At 24.2% G+C, this 26,353-nt stretch overlaps 1 protein-coding gene across 7 annotated transcripts in view; it reads left to right on the top strand.

The window, feature by feature from the left end:
- The window catches only part of LOC129605192 (uncharacterized), a 50,062-nt gene extending 24,461 nt beyond the window's left edge, over positions 1–25,601 (top strand). For 3 of the 7 annotated variants that reach the window (XM_055514791.1, XM_055514793.1, XM_055514792.1), the window contains exons 3-12: positions 11,504–12,317; positions 12,395–12,514; positions 13,979–14,059; positions 18,874–18,982; positions 19,843–19,966; positions 21,143–21,278; positions 22,252–22,302; positions 23,764–24,028; positions 24,100–24,611; positions 24,673–25,601. In XM_055514791.1, coding sequence (XP_055370766.1) covers positions 11,744–12,317; positions 12,395–12,514; positions 13,979–14,059; positions 18,874–18,982; positions 19,843–19,966; positions 21,143–21,278; positions 22,252–22,302; positions 23,764–24,028; positions 24,100–24,611; positions 24,673–24,791 — 2,091 coding nt within the window. In that variant the 5' untranslated portion in view covers positions 11,504–11,743 and the 3' untranslated portion in view covers positions 24,792–25,601. Of the gene's footprint in view, positions 1–9,097; positions 9,236–11,503; positions 12,318–12,394; positions 12,515–13,978; positions 14,060–18,873; positions 18,983–19,842; positions 19,967–21,142; positions 21,279–22,251; positions 22,303–23,763; positions 24,029–24,099; positions 24,612–24,672 lie in introns of those variants that run through there. The other 4 variants (XM_055514794.1, XM_055514795.1, XM_055514796.1 and 1 more) reach the window with 4 other exon arrangements.
- Positions 25,602–26,353: the final 752 nt, after the last annotated feature.

The following is a 26,353-nucleotide window of genomic DNA, read 5'->3' as shown; positions in this document are numbered from 1 at the left end:
AATTTTTAAAGATTTAATGGCGTCCAATATTTGACATATATATGTATGTGCCCGTCATTATGCCTTTTATAACGCAAAATCGTCATGGCGTTCACGCGCCATCTAACTCTAATCTGTAATGTGTTTTCCATTGCATTATTTTTGTGTGTGTTTTTTTTTTTAATGTAAAACTGGTAACTCTAATTTCGAAATAAAAATGTTTACATGTGAATGACCAACGTTTCTCTTGAATTTGAGATTTTTATATTTTTACTTTTCATTCTTGGGATTACCTTAAACTTAAACTACCTTAAAATTAAAAAAATATTAACTTGCATGACCATATGATGTCTTTACAAAGTATATTTGGAAAATCATTTACCAAACCTTTTCTCATACAAATAAAATTTGTATCATACTAAATTCGTAAATTACCCACTGTTTAAAATTCTTTAACAATGTATTGTCACCCTAATTTAGAAAAATTGTAACAATTTTGATATTTGGTGAACGCAATTAACGCCTCTAATGAAATTGCATTATATAAGATGACATTCGGTTTTAGAGAAATTTTAATTATATTACTTATAGTACGCCTAAAAAGTTCTTGATCATTTTGAGGAACAGTGTGATCAAATACAAAATCTAATTTTATTAAAAGTAGTTCACGTTCAATAAATTCACGGCAAAGAGTGTTTGACTATAAAATTTATTAGTTAGGGGGTGTTTATAATGAAACGCATGACCTCACTCACTTGATATAAGACGAGAATTGTAATTTGTAACAAATTGATATTACATACTAATATTTAATTTAAAACGAAATCCTATATCACAGTAATAACAATTAATGCTTTGTATACTATAATCTCATAGTATGCATTGTGATATTAGGGACCAATAAAATAGGTATATATTTTCAATGACCACAACTAGAGTCAACAACTTATTTAATTATTTCCCTTTCATTATTCCAGTCTATTTTTATATTATCAAAATGATAAAATTGCAAATATTTTTGTACAGTGCATAAATTAAGATGACGTTTTCAAATATACATATACTCGTACAACGGCAACGAAACAATAACCTTCCCGCTTGAATTTTATTTTTAGAATAATTCACTTTGCTTGTATATTATCTGTAAGTGTCGCTGCAGGGGAACGTAATAAAAAATAAATAGAGAAACAAAAATTGTAATATAGGAAGTACAAAACTAGATATGCAAATGAATGCAATAAATTTTCATACGAGTACATAAAGTGCATCAATGCATCACTAAACCCTACTACATACATATAAATCATCAGATCATAGCACAACTGAGTATATGCACACATTTAAATGGGCTTTTATATACATATGCAAATATTCCTCTAAATGCACATATGATGTCACAAACAAAATATTGTAAAAAACACAAGCGGGAAGAGAAAAAAGACTTTTTGAATTGAAGGAGGAAAAGAGAAAAAAAAATTTTGAAATTTAAATAAAATGCTAAAGCGGATGGCCTAAATTTTATCATTTGCCTGTTTTCTTTTCCTTTCCCCCCTTTTCGACCATTTCTCTTTTGGATTTCTCCATCGTCATTCCTTTTTACATCGTTTTTTACTTTGCTATTTTCAAGAGGCTCATTTCATTCTAATGGGTTTTGTTACATTTCTTTTGTTTTTGTTGTTTTTTAATGCGTTTAATTACTAAATTTTTAGAACGAAATACTGAAAAAGTTGAAAGTAAAGTAAAAAAACGAAAAACGGGAAAAAATAAAAAATTTATTTCACTTTTGTTTTTGTTATTTAGTTTTCATTTGCGGAAAATTATTTATTATTTCTATATATGTACGTATAAATGAATTACAATGCACTTACACACAAACAAGAAGAAGTCAAACTGCACATCGAGTGAATATGTGTGTCTGTGCCACATACTATCATTGCTATTAAATACTTTTACTTCTGCCCCAAACATTATTGCTCCATAAAATTAAAAAAAATACAGAACAAGTTTACGACCACATTCACTTAATATTTCAAAATCTTTAGTTTAGAAACAATTTGAAATAGATAAATTTGGTAGATCACACGCATACGTGGCGGATCTAAACTAAAAATTTCGGCATGCACGGAAGTTTTAAATATTACTAATTTACAAAAACTGTCAAACTAATTCCAAATTGGCCATTTTTGCAATTCTATATAAAACCTATTGAAATTTACATTATGTTAATTATGCTAATGTATGTTGACATGCATTAGCTGCATGTCAAATATGACTGCTGTTATTACACTGGTAAAAATTACCAAGTGCTACCGAGCTCTCTTATTATAAAATTTTTCTATTTTATTTTTCTAACCGGAGCTCTATGATGTTAAGGGGATAATAAATCATTTCAATTAAAATAGTTCATTATATAATTTTTACCGACTGCATTAAATTCAATAAGTTAGGTTATGTGATGGCACCAAATTTCGAATGGTGAGTTTCCACTGAGAATGAACTTTTCCATAGTAGGGAAGTGTAAACAAACTTCTTTAGAGAAATGTCGGAGTGTGCAAGTTTGGCTAAACGGGCTATTTTACATTTTTGCGTATACAAATATGTGAATATATAAGTATGGGTGTTAAAATAATGAATCCATAAATTTTTTTTGGAAACCGGCTCGAAAACCTAATTGGGGGCCGATTTTACAATTTTCACTATATCTACGAAAGGAATTGTTGCAATTTCTTGATATTTGTTATTTGACTTCTGGTTGTTACCGAAACCATTCTATGGAATTTGGGTGGCACAAAGCGAAATTCTACTAAGAGCCAAATTTACACTTTTCGAGGTATGTTTACTAAAAGCTTGCAAACTTCCTTAAAATTGAAAGGAATTTTCATAATTTTCTGTAACACTTTCACTAAACTAGGCAATACACATTGCTGTAGTTTATGTGCTGACCACATAACACCTTGTCATGATATGCTTTTTTACATTTTTTGATGGTTCTTATCATTCATTAAAAATTTCGTTTTTATTTTTCAGGAACTTATACTCTTCTAATGAGTGCACTATAGTTGTACTATTAATAAGTATAAAGTTGAATAAACCGTAATATAAAAGTAAATAGAAGCAAATAGTCAACCAACTAGTAGCGCCAGTTTATCTAATTACATGTAGATGTGAGTGTTAATGATATTAACATAGTAATTTATTTAATTTACATATTTTTATAACACTATACGAGTATAGTTATGTAGAGTTTATTTTATCTTGTTAAATATAACACCAAAATCTATTATAAATATTTTGAATTTCCTTCTCGAATTCATATGTTTATTTCGTGTTTTCCGCCCCTCAGTCGTCTCTTTCTTCCATCTCTTTCAACTATTTTTTTTTTCCAATGGGAAAAATAAACAAATTGCAGGTTGTGACTGGGAATAACATATTTTGAAATCGGAGAATTTTAAAACATCAAAGTGAAAAAAACATATTTGCTGTTATTGTTGTCAGATTTGTGTGTTTAGCTTTTCATTTAATAGGATTTTCAATGAAATTTTCTTCCGGAAATCACTTGTAGTCTTTTATGGATAGAAAATGAACTTTTGAAAAACTATTAAAATAAAAAATTAATTATACAAAAAGAAAAAGTTAATTATTTTTTATAAAATAAAAGAGTTAAAATTAAATTAATTATGAACAGTTTTTAGTGCAGTTGTATAATTTCTCTATACTGGAGACTGTAAATTGTGATTCATTCACTTGCTATGGGAAATTGAATAAAAAAAGGTAGACAATAATAGTTATATAAGATATAAGTGATTAATTATTTGATTAATTGACAATATTGTAGGAAATTGAATAAAATTTAGTCTTTTATTCTTAGTTTTCAATTGAACAGTGATTCATTTTTGTCCTTATATAATAGAAAGTATAAAACTACTGCTAATATTGCATTAATATAAAAGAAAATAGTTTAGAACTGTAGAAAAGAAAAATCTGATTTTCTGTCATTGATTGTAAATTTTTTGAAATTATTAAATAAGTTGTAACATTGATATTTTAAAAACCAAAAAAAATCAACAACTTTTCTTTAAGTACCCATTTTGTTAATTTGAATAATTTTATTCATTTAAAATCTAAGGTCTTTTGTAATTTGAAACTGATCCATTACTATTAAGGTTTGTATACCTTATTACATAAAATAATTTTAAAAAAATTATGAAATCTACTTGGTCATTTTCATTTAGAAATTCTCAATTTTTTCCTTATTTAAGTACCAGCACCATAGAAATCATATCTTTTATCTATTTTTATCTATTTAAGTAATTGTTTCGCTTTTATAAGACTTACATATCTAAAAGCTACATCTAAAGCACTCATATAAATGTTGTGCAATTCATAATAAGTAAATTTAATTACAACAAAACAATTAATAAGACTTCATAATTGTTTCATAAGTTTGTCTGAGTTTTCAAACAAATTTAAAATATACTGACATAATTTTAATCCCCTCCATGATAATGATAATGTCAGTCTGATGAATTATTAATTTTAAAAGAAATGAAAGCATAATTTTCTATTTTAATGGAAAACTCTATACATAAATTTTTTTTATGAAAAAGCAATTTAGGTGTTGGTTTCTTCAATAAATAATTGAAGCAAAATTTTATTCCAGAAGATTATTGTTAAAGCCAAAAACATATTTATTTAAAGTTTTTAATTACGATAGAGAATAAGTTTGCGACAAAATAATTTTACTCAACCAATTGTAGCTACAAATTTTAAGCACATTTTATTTGTTATATTAATTATCTACATTATTCTTGTATGCAATTATAATCATTAAGGTTTGGGAGTACGAGTATTCAACAGTACTTTTACACTCATTCTGGTATTTTTACTTGTTCTCACATTCATACTTGTACTTGATGGCAAACGTTCTCCGATTTGTAGTCAATCAACGTTTTAGCAATACTTTCATGAACTGTACTTAAAAATCAAATTCCTAATTATAATTCATTGTTTTTACGAAATTGTTCTCTATTATACGCCATTATTTATTATACTTGTCATTGTTCTTTATGTAAATTTAAGTTATATCTTTTTATTTTATTAATAATATTGACAATATGTCGAATATAAAATGCCGATAATGGTGTAAACTTTATTTTTCAATTCAAATCTTTTCGGAATGGTTTGGCAGTTGTCAGAAGACTATCTATTAATCTCTTTTCGGATCAGTTTTTGACAATATTTTTTGCAGACTTTTCACTAGCACATCCTTCGTCTTTAATTTCCTTTTATGCTTACTGTTACATTTATATTCTTATATTTTTTATTGGTTTTTCTGTTATTAATTTTCTTCTCAAACATTTACCTTATATTTTTAACTTAGAAAACTAGTTTTCCTAAAACATGATTAATTTGAAATACTTTCTATTCCAAAATATATTTATACGTATATATGTACATATGTATAAAATAAATCACTTACATTTACATTATATTTAAAAAATGTTGTTAGTCACTAATCTCTAAAGTTTATTACAAGTTTACATGAAATGTTAACCTTAACTTTTGTCTTTTTCGAATCAGTCACTCCATACAATCGACAACCAACCACCATCATGTTTTTTTCTACTATAGCAAACGAAACGGTATCGATACGACCGTTTGTTGTAAACGTTGTACAATAATTTTTGACAATTGAGTTGAGTGAGTACGACTGAACTATAATTTAAAAGAACAGAAAACCATCCAACTTAAAGTAACAAAGAAAGGAAAAAAATAATAACAAAATAACGGTATTAGGTAAAATACTTATATTATTCAGGTAAAATACTTTTAACTCAACAAAACAGGTAAAAATCTTTTCAAAAATTTTCCTATTATATAGTGCTTATTTCTTTTTTTGTCTGATAGCCCACAATTGATTAGAAAATTTTTTTATTTTTAATTTTAATTTTACTGAAATCAAATTGAGTTCATCATATTACTGTTATTGTTATCATCAAGTATTCAAGTCATGAAGGAGATTCAAGAGTTTTGGGAAGTTATAAAAATGGAAAGAAAAAAACACAATGGAAATGCAAAGAAAAATTTAATTTGTTTCTTCTAAATTGTAATGAAAAGTTATAAAAAGTTTGTAATTTACAAAAGCAATTAAACTAGGTAGCAAAAATGAGCATGAAGTATTTGGTAGTAGTGTAACTCTTTAGTTTCATTTGATTGATAAAATTGATTATTTTTATTTTGCTACAAGAGAAAAAAACTAAAAAACAAAAAACTTGATTGGAAATATTTTTAAAAATAAAATCGAAATTTCAGACAATTCAGACAAAAAGGGCTGTTAAACGATCGAATTATTCTGTGTCGCAAAACATAGTTGAGAATTTCCACAAAAAATGACAGTGACATTTAAATTTAGTTATTCTGAAATACGCCTGAAATTTGACAGATTCTTTACTATTTTTTGCACAAAATTTGCTGAAATGACCTACGCTTTAAGTGTATTTTATTCTCATTCACGATATCATTTCAATCAATTTACCGTTGTAATTCTTATTTAATTATTAAAGTCGTATTTAATTATTTTATTAACAAAGTTAATTTTCATGACTCAAGTACGATAAATGAAAGCAAGTTTTGTTTAAAAAATTGCATATAACGAAAAAAATACATTCAATGCAAGAAAAAACACAATTTTTTTTTGTTCAAATTTCATTCACGACAGTTCATTTCACGTTTTTCCTAATAAAATGAAGAGTTAATTTTCCATCCGCTTTTGGAATTTCTTCTCTTTTTTCTTTTTGAATCGATTACAATTAAATAAAGGTAGAGGAAACGAATTTTGTCATTACAATAAATTGAAGTTTTTCATACTTTTTTTTTTAGATGTAGAAATATTTATTAAAGTGGTACTTTTTTGTATATATGTAGACGTATGTATATGTATTCATTTTTTGCAAAAGATAATTTCCGTCATCCACCTACACTGCATTAACACATAACTCGGATTAAAAGAAAGTATGAAAGCTTGTAATTAAACTTTTTATTTGCAGTGTGAATTCAATTCTTGTTCATGTAATTTAACATGAATTTTTGATTTGAATTTTTTATACTTACGCGAATTTAATTACCAAGATTAAGTGCGAATATAATTTTTGAAGAATATTATGCAAACTATTAATTCTTTCTTTAAAATGAACTGTAAATATTTTTAATTGATGACAATAATTGAGTATAAAGTTGTCAAACTTAATTCACAATGAGTCTTTCAAATTTTTAAAATGAAGATTAGTTAGAAGATTAGAAGAATGACAGAAAACACAAAAAATTTCGTTTGATATGTTCGAAAGGGTTAACCATTACATAGTGTAATACAAATATCTATATTTGGTAATATCACTGATTACATTACATAAAATACTCTTTAAAACAACATAATTGTCTACTTTTTTTTTTACAAAAAAATTTTTAACAACAAAGAGTCTGACCAACAACTAACATTGCGGAAAATAGTATACGAGTAATAATTATTGTTCTAATATTAAGTTATCCTGCGTAAAAATAAAATATGTATGTGTTTTTGGAAATCTTAAAGAAAACCGATCAAATTAAATAATTGAATAAAAAATTTTTTTAGTTCTTGAAACTATTTCAATTACTTAATTGATTGCATATATATACAAAAGTTTTTATCATAAAATAAGTTGAAAATTGAACACAGTAATAAAAAGTAAGAATGAATTCAATTGCACGCAATATGAGGGATGGGTTCTGTAAAAACACAAAAAAAAATTGAATTAAATTATAACAGAGTTTTGTTTGTTTTGAATTAATTCTAAGACCCTTTGCAAAATTTCGTATTTGTTGTATATATGAAAAGAAATTCAATTTCTTTAAATCGATTGCAAACGTAATAAATTATCAGTATAACTAGAAAAATCATTTTTCTTTTGGTTTTTAAACAATTATTGGAGTAGTAGTGAGATAATACTATGATAAGTGATAATAATTATCAATATTTGCAGGGTATATGTGTGCATGTACAAAGTTTATAGATATTTGTAGATACAAGTATGTACTCAAAACAGTAATGCTACAGTTTTGTGTACTACACAAAGATAAAATAAATCACGTGATCGAAAATTTACGGTTACTCAATTGTGTGTATTAATTGTGAACCGGATCAACTGTCAAATTTTAAAATACTTTTAGTTTAATTACTCGTATCAAAGTAATTTCACCGTGTACTTTTGCTTATATAATAAAACGAAAAATAGACCTGCAAATCAAAAAAGTCCGCATTTTTCTTGTTATAAATTGATTGCTTTCCAAATTTTTGTCATATGTTTTTCTTTTTCTAAATAATTTGATAATTAATAATTGCCATTTTAAGTTTTCATGTCAAATCAGAGACACACACATAAACCTTGAATTTTTGTTATATATATATAAACGTAATAAAAATTGTTATAACACGCGGTAACAATTTTTTTTTTGCTCTCTTTTTTTATTTAATAAAATCGTTAAAATGCTATTATGATGTCAAACTCAATTGATCCATTAAGTGTGTAGTTTTTTTTTCTACACAAAGGTATGAATACAAATTGTTTATGTATAAGTATATGTATATGTTTAAAATACACAACTAATATGATGAATACATCGGATTTTTTTGTACTCAAGTTGACATCATACGAATTCTTGTTTTTAATATATTTTAGTTAAATTTAATTGAAATCAATAATAATTAATTAAAAAAAAAATGAAATAACAAAAGGAGCAGAACAAATTAAAATTTGAAAAAAAAAATGGAGTAATGTACAAATTATTTATTTATTTATGCAAGTATAAGGTAATGTGAATTTGAATTTGGAATTTATGAGCAATGAATTTTAAAAAAATAAATAAATTAAGTATACAAAAAATTTTTACTGATTGCGATCAATTTAAAAAATTATTCTTTTTAACGGAACCGTCTATTATACGCAGGAGGCTTTTATACATGGCAGTTTTTAAACCAATGGCTTAAATAAATTTTGTAATCATAAATATGACATTTATTTGAATATGACATTTGACATTTGAATTTTTCAAAATTCCCGTTTATTATTTTAAATTTCAGATGTAAAAATTACAAGCGCTAAATAATTGAGGACACGTACTCCTTTTCTAGTGCAAAAGTTCATTAACCGCTTTACTTAATATTTCTAATAATTAGAAGTCAAATGAACGCACTCGGAGTTACTTATATTAAAAATAAGAGGTAATTATAACACCCTAATCGTGTATTTCGCTTTTTCATATCACTTACATTTCTTTTTTGTTCTAATGGATACTTCATTTTTCCAAAAAGATTACACATATTTCTCAAATTATCACCTGAACCCATGTCACCTTTACAAACAAAATGAATAAATAAAAATTAAGTTTTGTGAGTATATATGTATGTATTTTAGAAAAAACAAAATACGCAATACGGTAAAATTTTTCGGACTCGAATCTTACATTATACATACAAATATTATGACAGTCATTATTCACCTTCTTCTCACTTGACAAGTAAAATAGCGAGAGACACGAGCACGCTCTAATTGAAATTAAAATAGGAATTTCACGTTTTAATAATTTAGAAATTAAAAATCATCCTAAAAATATGCAATTTTCAAAAAAAAAAATTAAACGAGTTGTTAGAGAAAATTCATCGTCTATTTTAATGAAAACGCATAGTTTTATGATTTCTAAAATAACTACAGTCAATCTTAGTTTTATTTTAAAATACAAACACATAAATCCATTTGTTCCCCCAAAAAAAAATTTCTAAATTTTATGGAAACAACTACAAAAGAGTTTTATAAAAGAAAATCAAAATAAATTTCTAAACTTTTCAAGACATTTTTTTTATTCTAAAAATTTTCAAACTATTTGTTTATTAATTTGTCTTCATTTTGAATATTATTTATGCTTTTACATACTTTTACAATAAATTTTGTGTATATGTATGTGTTTATGTACTAATATTTTATTGAATATTTTCAAATGTCATGGAATTTCAAATTAATTGCAATTTTGCCCTTGATCAAATCCAATATTTTTGGTTCTGCGTTTATATTTTATACTTTATTTAGAATTAAAATTATTTAAAAATATCGTGCACAAAATATAGAGTAAAAAAAATTAGTGAAAATGTGTGTATATGTAGAAAAACCAACAAAAAAAAAAAAGGATATTTGTGCCATTCGGTTTCTGGCACAAAACAGATTTTTTTTTCTCCTTGTAAAATTCAAAACTGTTATCGTTATTGTTTCCTTTACTAAATTTTTATTTTTTTTCCTTTTGTGAAGTTTTCGTTTTCTATATCAGACTTTGATAATATTTCAAAATAAAAAAAAATGTTATAAAAGAAAGTAAAAATCTAGCACAAAAAAAGTTTGTTTGTTGGTTTCCTGCATTGACTTTATGCGCCCTATAATACTTATAAAAAAACTATATTTTTCCTTATTAAAAAATTCATAAAAAAAATAATCGCAGACATTTTTGTATTTGTATTATAATTGCGAATATTTTTGAGGATATTTTTAACATAATGAATTCTTGTACTAGAAAGGATAATTTAAATAAAAAAAATGGAAAAATGCAAACGAAAAAAAGATTGTATACGGAAAACGTCAGCTAAAATGAAAATAACAAATAATTTGTAAAAACTTTTTGAGATTTTTATCAGTGGGTTTTCCTTTTTATTTGTGCGACATACATTTACACTAGTATATATAAAGTTATTATTTTAAGGGTTGTACAAAGCTATTGAATTTAATGTTTTTATTACAAAATTTATGGAAGTACGGAATATTCTCTTTGTCAACTGATTGTGCAGAAGCATATTAAATGAGATTTGACATGAAAACTTAAACAAATTTAGATCTAACAAATTCAATTTATGATTCATTTATAAAAAGAATTTTCTAGGTCTTCTCTTAATATCATAAAATTGGTTTAGGATTATTGTCACAATGTTGGTATTGTAGGGTTAATCAAGCCAATTAAAATATGCATTAATTTCATTACTTTTATTGAGTTTTAGAAGTTGGCTAACCGTAAATTTATAAATTTTGATAATTTCGTTATAAGTACATACTAAACCGAAACATTTATTAAGAGATGTAAGAACTGTTCAAACTTCAGAAATCTTCAATTTATCACTTTTATTCTAATTTTAATTAAAAACGTGTTAAAAATTTAAATTGCGATGTTTGCTAGCTTTAGGATTTCCTATTATACTGAAAGCGAAGTTTTAAATTCTTAATCTTATGGTTCGTACAATATTCTGCTTTTCGTGTGAGGTCCCTAAAAGTATGCAATTTTTTAATTATTTGTAAAGATCTATATTTTCTGAGGGATTTGCACATCCCTGCCTAGGAAAACAAATTATATTTAAAAGAAAAACGAAAATATTTATGAAAAAAAAAAGAAAATTATTATAACTACTTAAAAGTATGTAAAACAATAATTTTTATTTTTATTAATAATTTTCCAGGTCACAAGAAAATAACCCTAGACAACATACAACAAAATAAACCTTTATCATATTGAAGAGATTTTTATACACAACTACCAAATAAGAATTAGGAGAATTTCAACTACAACTATAAAGTTCCCATTCCAATAAACGAATTCTTTCAAAAGAAATTTTTTTTTATTCAATATTTTTATAAAGGAAAATATTATTCAAATACATACAAAATTAAAATAAAATATAGCAACATAACAAATAAAAATGTCTTCAAGAATATCTGCAAATAATCATTTACCTCCACCACCACCACCAAAACCAGTTAAAACATCTTCAACAAACATTGATACAACAAAATATCAAAATAATGTAGCAACAAATAACGATTATTTGAATACAAATGGTAGCAACGATATTGCTAACAATTCAATAGCAAATCAGAATGGAAATGGTCTTCGAAATTGTCACACGCCACCACATATTGAACGGGAACAAGTTGTAATGACACCAAAAAGTAAAACAGCTAGAACAACAATAATATTAATTGAAAGAAAATTAGTTAATCATGTACATGATCGTTTACATGTTGCCGGTGGTGATCATACCGGTATTATAATTAATAAAGAACAATTAAAAGATCAAAAAAGTTCTAGATTTGCACCACATTTAGCATTAGAATTTCGTGTATTTTTAGTAAATTCTAATACTGGAAAACATACACAAGAATCAAGAACATTAAGATTTTGGTTCCGTCAATATATTAAAGATGATGATCAACAAGCACAATTAGCACAAGATTTCTTTAGAGAATTGGTTAGTCCAAAGGAATTTCCAAGAGGTAATTATAATTAAGAATTAATTAAGGGGACAAAAAAATTAAAAATTAAATTTTTATTAAATTAAAATCTAAATTAGATTATGTTGGATTTATTAAGAAAATAATGAAATTAATGCAAAAAGGATATGACGAAATCAAATGTTTGGAAGTTGAATTACAAATTTTGGATGAATCAGAACAACCACCAACCAGACCACGTGAGTAGTTTTTATTTTTTTTTCTTTCGTATTTTTAGAATAAATTTTTTTTTATTAATATTTTATTTCTGTATTTTTGTCTTTTATATTAAGAAATGGTGGATTTATTTAGAAAAAATATAAAAAGAAAACAAAAGGATATTAAAAAATAATATTTTTTTTGTTTATTTTGGAAAAGACACCAAAAAAAAAACCCCGATTGAAATTTGGATGAGAATTTTTTCCATATATTAAAAAAAAAAATCTTCCATTTATTCAAGAATCGATGGCCTAAATATGAATATTACTTTTTCATTTTATTTTTTTGGCAATTTACCAAGGATTTTCGCAATAAGGAGTAATATTTTTTCATGTCATAAAAAGAACATATTCAAAAGGATTAAATTTTTTCTCTAAAAATAATTTATTATTTTTTTTTCTTTAAATTATGCCATTTCATATATGGTGAATAATTTCAATTTAATTAAGCAACATCTGAGGATAATTCCAGAATAATGTCACAGGATATTAATTTTTCAAGTTGGAATAACACAGATTTTTGTCAGTTTTGTAAAAATATTAATATAAAAATTCCTACCTTGTTTATGTTGAATAGCATACAAAATTTGAAATCAAGTAACCTTTCGACATCGGAAATATTGCTGAATCTTTGTGATATCTTGTGTATTATGCTATTAATACTTTTATTTTTTTTATATCCGCGGAATGAAATGGTGCTTAAGAATTTTTTTTATTTCTATTAGATCATTTTTCATATTTTTGTACTGCCACAAATAAATTTTTATTCACGAATTTAAAACATTCACATTAAAATTCGCGAATATTCCAATATTTCGCTTATATCGTTCTTATGATAATTTACGAAAATTTTAAAATATATTTAAGTAATTTAAAATTCTCATAAAAAATAAACAGCAACCAAGTGAAAACATATTGAGTAAAATTTATTTTTCAATAACCAGTGTTATATTTTCACGACGACGGGGGCGAACTATTCAAATAATTAAAAACATTAAAATTTTCGGAAAAAAAATCCTCATCCAAATTTATTTTTAAATTTCTATTATTTTTATTTCAATTGTTTATAAAATTTATAATTTAAATATTTACAATATTTTAATTTTTTAAAATTTAGCGATCACACAATTTTCACCTCATTTTTATTCGTAATTGTTTTTATTTTATTAATTTTCGTTTCGTTCTGTTATTCACAAATTTATTTTAATTTATTGAGACTAAGATTTTAGAAATTGTCCTTCTTAGATAAAGAAAAAAAATACTACGACAAAACTTTATTTTTTTTTGGATTTTCTGCACAAAATGAAAGACGAATTCTGCATAAAAAAGAAAAAATTCTGCACCAAAAATTAAAAAAAAAGAAGAAAAATAAAAATTTGTTTTTGTTGTTTTGTGAACATTTTGTGTTTTTTTTTCTTTTCTTTCTTTCTTTTTTTTATTTTATAGCCAGGGACGGTTACATTATTTACTGCTATGGTGATTGTAATCGAAGATATGAAGAAGCTCTTCGGGCACAGAAAAAAGCAGGTGATGGTGATGATTTAATGAAAACAATTTGGTTGGATATTTATGCTGAAAATAGATTTAAAAAGCTTTTACGAACTAAATCATTAAATCGAAAATAATCACTAAAAAATTAATATGAAAAAAAAACTTAATAATTTAAAATTTACAAAATTAAAATAAAAGAATAATTTTATGTTCTCAATGGGCCTATTTTCACAAGAATGCATTGAGCGTTTGAACAGCACAACAATTCTTTTATGCTTCTCTCCTGTGCGAAAATAAAATTTATTTGTAAAATAGAGGAGGTCAGAAGTACAAAGTAACTGTTATGCATATGCTCAACGCACATACGAGTTAATAGGCCCAATTTGGTTTAAAGTTCAATTTTTTAAACAAAAATTTTTAGTGATGATTTTTCGAAATAATTTTAACTCGAATATAAAAAATCGAACAATTTAACATTCACCTATATGAATAAAATTTCTTTTTATTTTTTTCTAATAAAAAATAAAACTAAATTTATGAATAAAAATTAAAACTGCACCACTTATAGTCAATGGAATATAATTTTTTTTATTATTATTTTTACCCCGTTAATTCCTTGGTTTTATATTATTTTATTTTTCTTTTATTGACTTATATATAAAATAATTTAAATCTAATACTCCAAATTTAATATGAAAGAGATTAACAAAACATTGTACAAAATAATGACAAAATTATTTTCTTGTAACAATTTTAATGCTAATGTGATATTACATACAAACATATTATATATATATAATTATTCTTTCTTTTGTGTTGTTTTAATTATTCTTTTTTTAATTTTCCTATATATTTTATAAAAAATTATTTGTTTTGCCTTTTGGTGTTTAACCAAATCTTTTATTTAATTTTGTTTTTCTTCTACATTTTTAAAAATAAAATAATTTTTGGAAATTAATAAAAACTGAAAAAAAAATTGTATAAAAATAAATTTTAATATTTTAACTGACCCCGTCCCTGTTCATTCCTACATTTTCTATAAACAAAATATTAAACTTCAAATGTAATTCTAATATGTCAATTGATTACAAAAACATGTTTTATTTGCAATGTTTTACATGCAACCAAATAATTTGGGATTAGTAATATAAAATGTTTTTTTGAAGAACCCATTCTACACTGATGATGGCTAGTAAATTAATCGTTTTCTGAGAAATTACACAAAACTTCTTAAAATCTTGATGAATAGTGATTTTTTATATTTTACTAATCTATGTTTTGCAACTTTGTTGTCCAATAATTTAAGTTTTGTTAATTCTAAAATGATATTCGTTAATCTGGGTTATTCTTTCTTGAAACTAAATCTTAAATGTATATATGGCAAACATATGAAGGAGTAGAGCTCTCGCATAATTGTTTTTTGAGCCCAATAACAATATTTGTTTATTATTAACAGATTTTAAAGAACAAATTTCAACTTCTTTGTTCTTATACCATATGTGAATCTCTTTACAGGATTCTTTTTTTCTGCTAGCGTTGTTATCTTTTAAATGCAATTAAGAATGAATATTTAATATATTTCGAATATATTTCCATGTTTCAAAAATTCAATGATGCAGATTACGTTTCAGAATCCACACACCTTTTTAATACCTTTAATGTTAAATGTAACACTGACTGTTTTTAATTTTATTCTATTCTATTTGGAAAAAATAAAGATCTTTGGTGAAGTTTCCTCATAAAGCAACACAAATTAGTTTGTCCTAGTTTCTCAATATAAGGCAGTGTTCTCCTAGCGAACAAATAATTTCATTAATTTACACATAAAATTTAAAGATTTTCTATTTTTCTACTTTACCCATCATTTACACGTACAAGTTACTTGCAAGAAAGTTGCAATACATACAAAAATTTTACTAACACATTGAAATATTTCTACTTGCTTGTTTACTTGCAGTTCAACTTGCAAGAAAATTTTGCTGCCAGTAATTTGAGCAAGTAATTTGACATATTGAGAAATTCACAAAAAAAAATTTGTTGTTTTGATTTTTTTTTTTTTAATTTAAAATTTTTGAATTTTGTTTTGAAAAAATTAAACTTAGCAAACTTATGGTTTCTAAAATTTATAAACAATTATATATATTGCTAGTTGTTTTCTTCTCAAAGACATTTTCAAAAATTAACTTGCTAAACGCCTACGTCATAATAGCAAGTAATTTGACATTTCAAAAAACTAATTGACAATTAATATTATACAAACTTGCTTGCAAGTAACTTGTATGTGTAAATGCTGGGTTAGTGACATTCTGCAATCCTACTGTTTTAATTTCAAAATATTTAAAATTTTAATATTTCTGTACTAGATTGATTTTATAATCATAGTTTTCATAGTCATAATTTTCTAATAATATTATTTACATTTCAAATAAAAATTCAAAAGTTTTTATAAAAATGTCAAGGTAATTTAATTTTCAAATTTAATTTAAATTACGTTTCGAACATAGAAATCGAATTTCAAGTCATGGCATCAAAATCTTTATAAAAAAGTGTTTTAAAAATAAAAAAATAATAAGAGTTTCATAAAATCCCGGAAAATCAAAATTAGAAATTTCAAATTGAATGAAAAATTTATTTTAAAAGAGTGTACATATTTGTAACAGCTCAATAAATTTGCAGCCGCCTCAGGTGAGACATTTAAAAATGATACCTTTTAAGAATTAATTTGATATTAATCGCAAGCACTTTATTGCAGAGTTTGGATTTTTAAACACATCCTAATTTAATGTTGGATTTAGATTACTATAAAAATTTGCGTCTTAACTAACTAAATTTTTAAATAACTACCAGGTCTTACTGTTCTGAAAACTTGTGGTGAAAAGATTGTGTAGGTTAGGATTTGCAACTATACTTTCCAATAGAATGAACTTTTTTTTTGTTTAATTTCTTATAAGTATACTCCAACAATTATTAGCATTACTTGTCCTACAAAAAATGTTCATCTAAATCTTACAATAACACAAAAGATTTGCTACAAATAGTTTGTTCTTTTCGTCATCTGCAGCGTGATAAAACCGTAAACATACTCTCTTTAATAATTATACTTATATTTTCAGATTACTAACCTTAGCAGTCAACAAGCCAATCAAATTTGTAGAATTTATAATAATGTAACCGACTAATGATACTTACGGCTAATTAAATAAAATAAAAAAATTCGAATATAAGAAAAATTGCAAAAAAAAATTCAATTTTTACTTTTTTTTTTACATTAAAACAATTTTGCATATACTTTGTAATTGGACAATAAAAATACTACAAAAAAAAATTCATCATTCCATAAATCTATAGCTCATATTCGTTCATCTGCTTAATTGATTTTTCCTTCTTCCCTTGCTTTTATTCCTTAAATTTATAAATAATTTCCTTATACATTTATTAATTCTTCAATTTCAATTAATTTAAAGATTATATAGACTTATTTGTGATGAGTTATATAACAATATAAAGATATGATAAAAAATATATCATTCAAATTATTGTTCTTCCAGATATCCACAAATAATGTGTACATGATGACCCCAACTTATATTTAAAGTATATGAACTTAATTTGCATCAATAAAACAAAAATATCTATGTATACATTGTACATCCATGAATCCCTACTCCAATGTCATTATTAATAAATTTTATTGTCTCCTTCAAATCATTATAATGTTACAATAACATATTGCATTATCATATATAATCATCCATTCACATTAACTCTTCACCATATTCACAATATTCACAATATATTGTATGTATGTACAAAATTTGAACTGTGCGAACTGATATGATTTCCAGACATACAAGTGTAGAACAAATTTCATTTTTCCATTATTACTAAATACTCATATAATATTAACTGCAATTCCCAAAAAGCCATTTGATTTTGGACCATTATAAATATTCAGTCTAACAATCATTGTTAATTTGAATTGCATCATGTTTTCTGTGTTGTTTTTTTTGTTGTTTTCCTTAATTTACATAAAAACAAATAAATGTCTACTAACAAAATACTGTAAAATATTATTTAAAAAATATATTTATATAATCTTACATGTACAGAGCAAATGTACAGAATGTTTCAGTTCTGATTTAAATGTTTCGCTGTAAATAACTGAATTGCAAATATTTAAATAAATCGATTAATAAGTAAAATTTATCAAAAAATCGATTGTAATCAATTTTAAATTCATTAAATATTTTGCATAATGAAAACGAAAAAATATAATTAAATAATTATAAAAAATAATAAAATATATAAAATTTTCGAAATTTAATATTCAAATCTTAAAATTAGCGATTAACATTAAAATCTCGATTAGTAATAAAAATCAATTGATTAATCAGCAATTTGGCAATTCATACTGCCTAGATAATAGTATTTGCGTTCCATTAACATGCTCACACTACTCATGAGCTTATATGTGTATTTTTAAATGGAACGGTCTTTTTCGATATATGAGTAAAACATGACTTAAAATATAATTCAACTGTCAACTATAAATAAATGTCAACTTTACTTTATTGTAAAGTGATTTTAAAGAACCGACCAAATACTGAAACACTCTGTATTATATGCGTATGTATATATATTTTTTTTTTTTTATATGGTTGATTATTATTGCAATATCCGAATTGCAATATTTATTTAAATTAAATATTTTTTTTCTTCCAATTTTTTTCTAATTTAATTAAATATAATTTGTTTACATCATATTTTTATGATATTTCATAAGTATATACTTTTTGAATATTCAAAAAATTAAAATAATAATTTCCTCGATATTTTTTTATTACATATAGCCTCTATGGAAGAATCACAATACGAAGCGAAACCATTAACACAGGAATATATTCTTGAGCTAATTGAACAAGCCTATCCAAATCCAATAAGACCAGATGATTTAGCTAAGTAAGTATATTATGTAATTATGACGATTACATTAAAAATCTGTCAAAAAATCTTGTTTACATTTTTGAAATGCGGCAAGTAGTACTTAAATATGATGAGAGTGTTCCTTAAATAAATTAAATGGAATAAATATTTTTAAAAGCATATGCATTTGTAACATACTTACATAATATTTTCGTAATTTTAAAATGTAATACTCAATTATTTTGAGAATGTAAAATGATACTTTTTCTATATTAGAATTTTATTATATACATACATATATATGTAAATAAAAGAATACTTTTATAAATACGGATTGGTAGTGTTAATGACGTATGTAAAATGGCAATCTACAATTTTAAAATATTTCATTTTTGTAAATAAATTTAATCTTATATTAAGGTTGAAACAGAAATGACGGTGAAAAAAATAGCCGTTTTACTGTTGTTCTGTGTTAACAACGAAAATTGTTCGCCATTGTCGTTTTCGGCTTTCCTTACTCTAAATGGGGTAGATTTAATTTTGATTTATAAAATATTAATAACTATTTCAAAATTTTTAATTACGCACATGTCGTCATCCCGAAGTTATACTTTTGCATTTTACAAACTAACAGAAAAAGTCACAGTTTTCCTGACATCAATACGCTCGTAGAAGAGGAATAAAAAAAAACATTTGTTCGCCGTTTTTGTCGCGTATTTTCTTTCCAATTACTTGTATTTTATTTCCATTTTCGGCTCAATTTTAGAGTTTAGTTCTATGTTCATTATTTTGTAAGGTATGACGGTATAACTTCGGGTCGACGATGTATTGTTTATGGTCTAATGTTGGCACTAATAAATTATAAAAAAATTAATCAAAAATTATTATTTTTACAGAGACTTTGGATGGGATGAACAAGAAATCCTTAGAATAATTATTTCATTGAAAGAACGTGGTCTAATCAAAGCAATGGAATTCAATTCATATACAAGAATTCATCATGAAGATCACGATATCAAAGTATGTATAAATATATTTGTTGCAAATCGTTTTCTTCTAACATTTTTACATATATGATCAACCTTTTAAAATCATTTAAATAAGCACTGAAATTTTTAAAATATTTACTAAATCACATACAACTGATTAATTTCATCTTTTCAATCATTTCCTGTTTACCATATTTTTTTTGTATCCTTACTTCTTAGATTTAGAGAATGAGAATAAAAGTATACGACGGAATGTCTATGAAATTACACATAAAAGGCGTCATTATACTTAATATACATTATACATACACATATACATATATTTATGTATTATGTAACATGTTATTATGAAAAATCTTTTTGAATATCCTTGAAAGGCAATTCAATTCAATATCATTTATAAAAGAATTGATGTTTGTTTAATAATGCCACACACAAACGCTCGTACATAAAATAAAATATAAATCAAAAAAAAAAAAATTGTTCTATATATGTATGTATGTACATATATAAATTTTTATGAAAATATCCTTTGGGGCTTTTCCTTTTTTATTTTTTATTTTTTTGAAAGAAAGGAAATTTACCAAGCGGATGATAAACTTTTCAAAAAGGACAAGTAAATAAATTTTCATAAAAGACTATTAAGAGTATTTATTATACACAAATTTGGGCACACAAACATTTACACATAAATGCTGTGACCAGATTTAAAAGATTGGCTTAAGCAATAAATCTAAACAAATCGAAGGTCAGTAAACTTTTGAAGTATTGTTGTTCCGTATAAATGGCACTGGATAGAAATCAAATAAAGAGCTTCCCTTTTAAAAAATTTTTCATTAAAATTAAAATCTTTTGACAGCCCTGTTACACCATTTTATATATAAGTACAAATTATACTAGTTACATATATACGAGTATGTATATAAAAAGTAATTTGAACTTAGGTATTCGTATTGTACAGGTATAACACCCGTATAAAACCCTTTATGAATCTTTTCTCATAAAATTTAATATATAAGTGTTTTGGGAATAAAATTACTGTAATAATAATAATAAAATTAAGAAATTTTTAAATTTTAATTATTAAAATATCTTTCACTTTTAAAACATATACAATATAATATCAAAAGATTGTATAAGAATTAAAAGAAATTAATTATTATAACATTTATGATTTATTTATTTACATACATATACTTTATAATAGGTCGTTAAACAAATGCCAACAATTGCTTCAAATAAGCAACCAACAATTGCAATAATTACAGCACAATATTGTGAAAAGGTAGCAGTTGATGCAATGTTAGAAAATAAAGAAACATTTGTACGATATACAACAGTCGGTAAGTTAAACAAGAATATGGAACACGAAACACAAATTTTATTATACATATAAATAAAATGTACATCAAAAATTTTAAAATCACATTTACGATATAGGGTCAAATAATAAAAATTATTTTTAAGAAAGTTCGTCAAAGTTAAAGATAAAAAGCAAAGTCTATATAAAAATTATAATTTCGATTTGCCAACGAAATGAACACATTTCATAGTACATATATAAAAAATTTGACATTTTGGCGTTTCATTAATAAATAAAATTTTTAAATGTAAACAAAATTTTGATAGTTTTTTGCAGAGAAACCATTTATACGTTACACATTATTATTTGAACAAGAAATTTTATTATCAAACGAGAAAATAATTTTCTAATACATATAGACATGAAATGTGTTCTCTTATGCTATCATTTATTCATTTATTACTTTGAAGTTACCCCAAATAAATCAATTATATTGACATTTTTTCTGTCAATTTCTTAATTCATGCTCTTGTTGCTTATGTCACTTTGTCAAATTGTCAATAAGACAATATAATTTAGATAACAATTGATAATATTGTGTGTCTTGCATTCTCCGTTATAAAAACTTAAATGAAACTTACAATATTGTTGATTGTCAATTAAGTATCAATCTCCACAATTAATAAAATCAACGATTTCTAATTATTTTCTCTCATTTAACTTCCTTATATTGGAAACTTAAAAAAATTTTAATCCTATAAATTTCTTTTCAAAAAATATTAAATTTCAAATTGAAAAATTTATTAATATAAATTAAAAATTGGTAAAAAAAAACCTTTTTTTTCTGGACTTTGAATTTCTTTTACAACTAACAAACGACATTCACACTCATATCCCAATTACATACAACGTTTTAAAAAAAAACAAAATTTTAAATGAGAAAATTTAAATTAAATAAATATTTTTTTTTTAATTTATGTCAACTGCAATTTTTCTTTCTGTTAAATGCCTAGATTCAGATAAAATTCCCAAGACTGGAACGAGTAGTAAGAAAAAAAGATTTGGTAAGAAAAAGAAAAAAAATCGGAAAAATTCAATATCCACCATAAGTAGGTGTTTGGTTGTCATTTCGTTTAATATGGTTGCCTTAATTTTTTGTTACATTTATTTTTATTTAAATTTAAAATTATTCCAAAGTTTCAAATTTAATTTTAATATAATTTATTTTTTTTTTTGTTATTCATAATTTTAATTTTGGTATTACAGAAATATATAGTTACATATATACACACAATTCGACACAAAAACTAACAAAATAAATTAAATTTTTGCTATTTACTTGTGGTACACTTGTACTTATGCCCAAATTTGTCCTTTATATTTTGAGAACCCAAGTGTTGTTCTATAATTGTCATAATTGTATGTTAAGCGTTCGAAAAATTTTTTATTTGACATTATTATTATTTAATAGTTAAAAAGGATTTTTGGATTGTCGGAATTAATTTATTAAAAAAAATATATTACTAAAATGATTAAAATGCTTATTAACATGGAAAATCATGCAATCATTTATCTATTTTTAATTTCATCTCAAACTACTAGAGAGAAAATAAAACTCATCGATCGATTAACACATTTGTAAAACAACGCATTTTGACAGTTTCCATTCAATTCATTCGTTTATTAATTTGACGCATGTTGCGTTTACACAATTTATTTTTTCAGTGCTTCTTGTTTTTCTATTGAAAAAATAAGAAGTAATTTCATACAAGCAAAAGATGAAGGCATGATATGGGAAAACTTTTTATTGAAAGTTTTTAAACACTTTTTCTCCTGTTTTTGTTACATACAAAAAACAAAACCATTTAGAAAACGATTTGTAGATTCTTTTTTATGGTGACCAAAACAATTGAGGTAATTCTGTGTGAAAACTTATCGTATTGCGACCGATCAAATCTAATTTAAAACAAAGTGTAAACAACATCAATCTCGTTATACGTGTTTTAGGTTCATAATAGCTAAATCATGCATAATTTAATCGTATGAATTAAGCCGACGTTGAAGATTAATTCAAAGATGACGATGACGACAATCCTCCATCTAAAAAGAGAAATCAAAATTTTCACTGTAAATTATCACTGTAAAATAAATGCTATATTTCACATTCACATTTTCAAATTTACATTCAGAAAATAAATCATCATTTTGTTATTCATAGTCTGCTTGCCCATATTTTGGTAACTGAAAAGAATAACTCCCCGCCTTGATTAATGTTTAATGAATTTGTTTTATATAAGTGTATTTTTTTTTTGATTTAGCTTAGTTATTTTGTGTGCTTTTCAAAACACCATTATTTAAAAAATATTATTTTATTTGTTATACATATATTTTTTGCATTATATTTTGCATACACCATTCATAGAACAAATTTTAAGCACTCCAACGTTTTTTTTATTTGTTGTCTTGACCAACTGATCAAAAAAAAATTAATTTTTAATAATAAAATTTTAAAATTTATTTTTTAGGTGAATCAAATGTTTATACTTTGGGTAATATTGGTGCACATCGTATTGTCAGCACAAAATTACCATCAATTGGTGGTAGCCGTGAAGCAATGACTGCTGCTGGTAATACAACAACAAGATTATTGGGAACATTCCAAAAAGTTGATTATGTCTTTATTGTTGGCGTTGCTGGTGGAATACCACATTTCACTGATTATAGACGTCATGTTCGCTTAGGTGATGTTGTTGTTTCCAGTTATGATAAAAATAGACCAATTATGAATGGGTAATGATTTGCATTATTCAAATTAAAACAGAAATATATTTAATATGAAATTGTAATTTATCTTATTTTAGAAATAATAATAGCTCAAGTGGAAATAAACCTTACATATATGTTTATAGCAGTGAAAATAATGTTAAAAATTTTTATCCTGTTAATGATTGTTTACAAAAAATTGCAAATAATTTACAAGTTGCTGCAACTGATGATAAAAAACCATGGGAAACATATTTCAATGAAGGATTACATCAATTACGTTTAAAAACTGAAACTGATTTTAGTAGACCAGCAGCCAATACTGATAAATTATATATGAATATTGGTAATAGAGAAGTAATTGAAGTACAACATCCACAACCAGAATATCTAAATGAAGATGAAATTAGTAATAATGATATTAGTAATAATCAATCATCTACCAGAATACATTTAGGACCAATCGGTTCTGGAAAAGATTTAATTAAAACAGATAATTTAAGAACAGAATTTGCTAAAAAATATGGTTTATTAGCTACAGATGTTGAAATGAGTTCAGTTCTAGAAAGTATTATTGGAAATTGCCGTGATAGTTTCATATTGGTTAAAGGTATAAAATAGTAACTTTTATGTGTAAATATAAAATATTTATATAACTTTACGATTTTTAGGTGTTTCTGATTATAAAGATGGATTATCAACAAGAAAATGGCAGAATTATTCATCATTGATTGCAGCTGCTGTTATGAAAAGCATTATTTGTGGAATGGATGCTCCAACAAATGTTTAAAATTTATAAATGGCTCTATTAATAAATTATAAATTGTTAATTTTTATTCTTTACACATTTACATACATAATATCTATATATCTAAGTATTTACATGTAAACGAAGGTCTAAAATAATATAAAATATCTCGCTTTTTTTTTCTCTCTATAAATAGGATTTAAATATTTGAAATAAAAGATTGTATAACGCCGAAACTAGTAGAGTCGAAACAAAGTAAATAAAAATAATTTTCAAATTCGTTTTGAAGAAATTAAAACATTTTTAAATTATTATTTTAATACTAACAAGTTTACAATAAAATCAATAAAACCAAATAGATATTTTCAATTTTTATACATAAGAAAATTTGGAGAGTAAATATTTGTAAAATTAATAAAGTCATATTAAGTTTTAAAAATTAATAATTCTAATTTTAGTTGATTGCTATACGACATTGCACTCAATTAAAAACGTTGAAAATTTAAAGGCAAAGTTCATGTATTTTAAAAAATTAAAATTCATGTATTTAAAACAACATTTTTTTTTTAAATTTATGATTTTCAATACGAAATATTAAATTCTACTTAGTTTTACTATTTTGTTTATTTCTGGCAATTCAAGTTATTGAGGTAGATTTTTCAGAACCGAATTCCGCCAGCTTCGTTTAGAAACAAAATTTAATGAATAAAATTTTTATCATCACAAAAAATTTGCAAATTTTAAAAAGAGAATATGATTTATTTTATCTTTTTATTATTTATTTATGTAATTTTGTAAATCAATTGTTTTAACTGAAAAAAATATATATATAAAATAAATATAATGGTAGAAAAATTAAAAAAACAAGTTTTTCACTGAACTTATTTAAATTTGATTTTTACTGAATTTTTAAAAGTTATCAGTCTAATGTTAGTTCAAAAATATTTCACTAGATGGAAAACTCGATTTCTTTCTGGGGTACCATCTATTGCTGGCTTTTTAAATTATCACAAAATTTGTGCTAAAACTGTAACCTGATTTGTGCAGGTGTAACCTGAATACAATATGTTTTATATAAGTACCTTTTCTTTTTTTCACAAAAATAAAGTAAAATTTCAACAAAAAAATTACTGGTTTAAATAAAATTCCTGTTTTATTTTTTTTAGTTTGGTGAAACATAAACGCAAGTATGTAACACAAAAATCTTTTACGATGAACGATTTATAAATTTTTAAAGTGTATGTACGATTGTATAACTTCAAATTTATAAGATTTAAAAAAATTATGACAGTTATTTTGCAGAAACTGTAACGTCCTAAAATCGTATATCATAAATTTCTATATTGTTTTTAAGACATAAACTCATCCTTATATAAAAGTACGGTTACAAGAATTTGGCTACGTTAATTCTTAGTAAAGTAAACAAAACAAAAAAATAAAAAATTAATATTTCAAAAATTTCCCACTAATACCGTATTTAAATTATCTCATTTTCAAATAGCAAAGATTTCTACCTTTTCTTGAAATTTTTTAAAAATCTCAATTTAAAAAGAATTTTTTGTGCTTTTCATTTAATACAAAATAAAGGGAAATTTTTAAAGAAC

The sequence above is a fragment of the Condylostylus longicornis genome, unplaced genomic scaffold (assembly GCF_029603195.1).
Source record: "Condylostylus longicornis isolate FDR11 unplaced genomic scaffold, ASM2960319v2 ptg000013l, whole genome shotgun sequence".
Taxonomy (NCBI): domain Eukaryota; kingdom Metazoa; phylum Arthropoda; class Insecta; order Diptera; family Dolichopodidae; genus Condylostylus; species Condylostylus longicornis.
The sequence above is the reverse complement of the archived record's forward strand: the minus strand, read 5'-3'. Positions and strand labels throughout refer to the sequence as shown.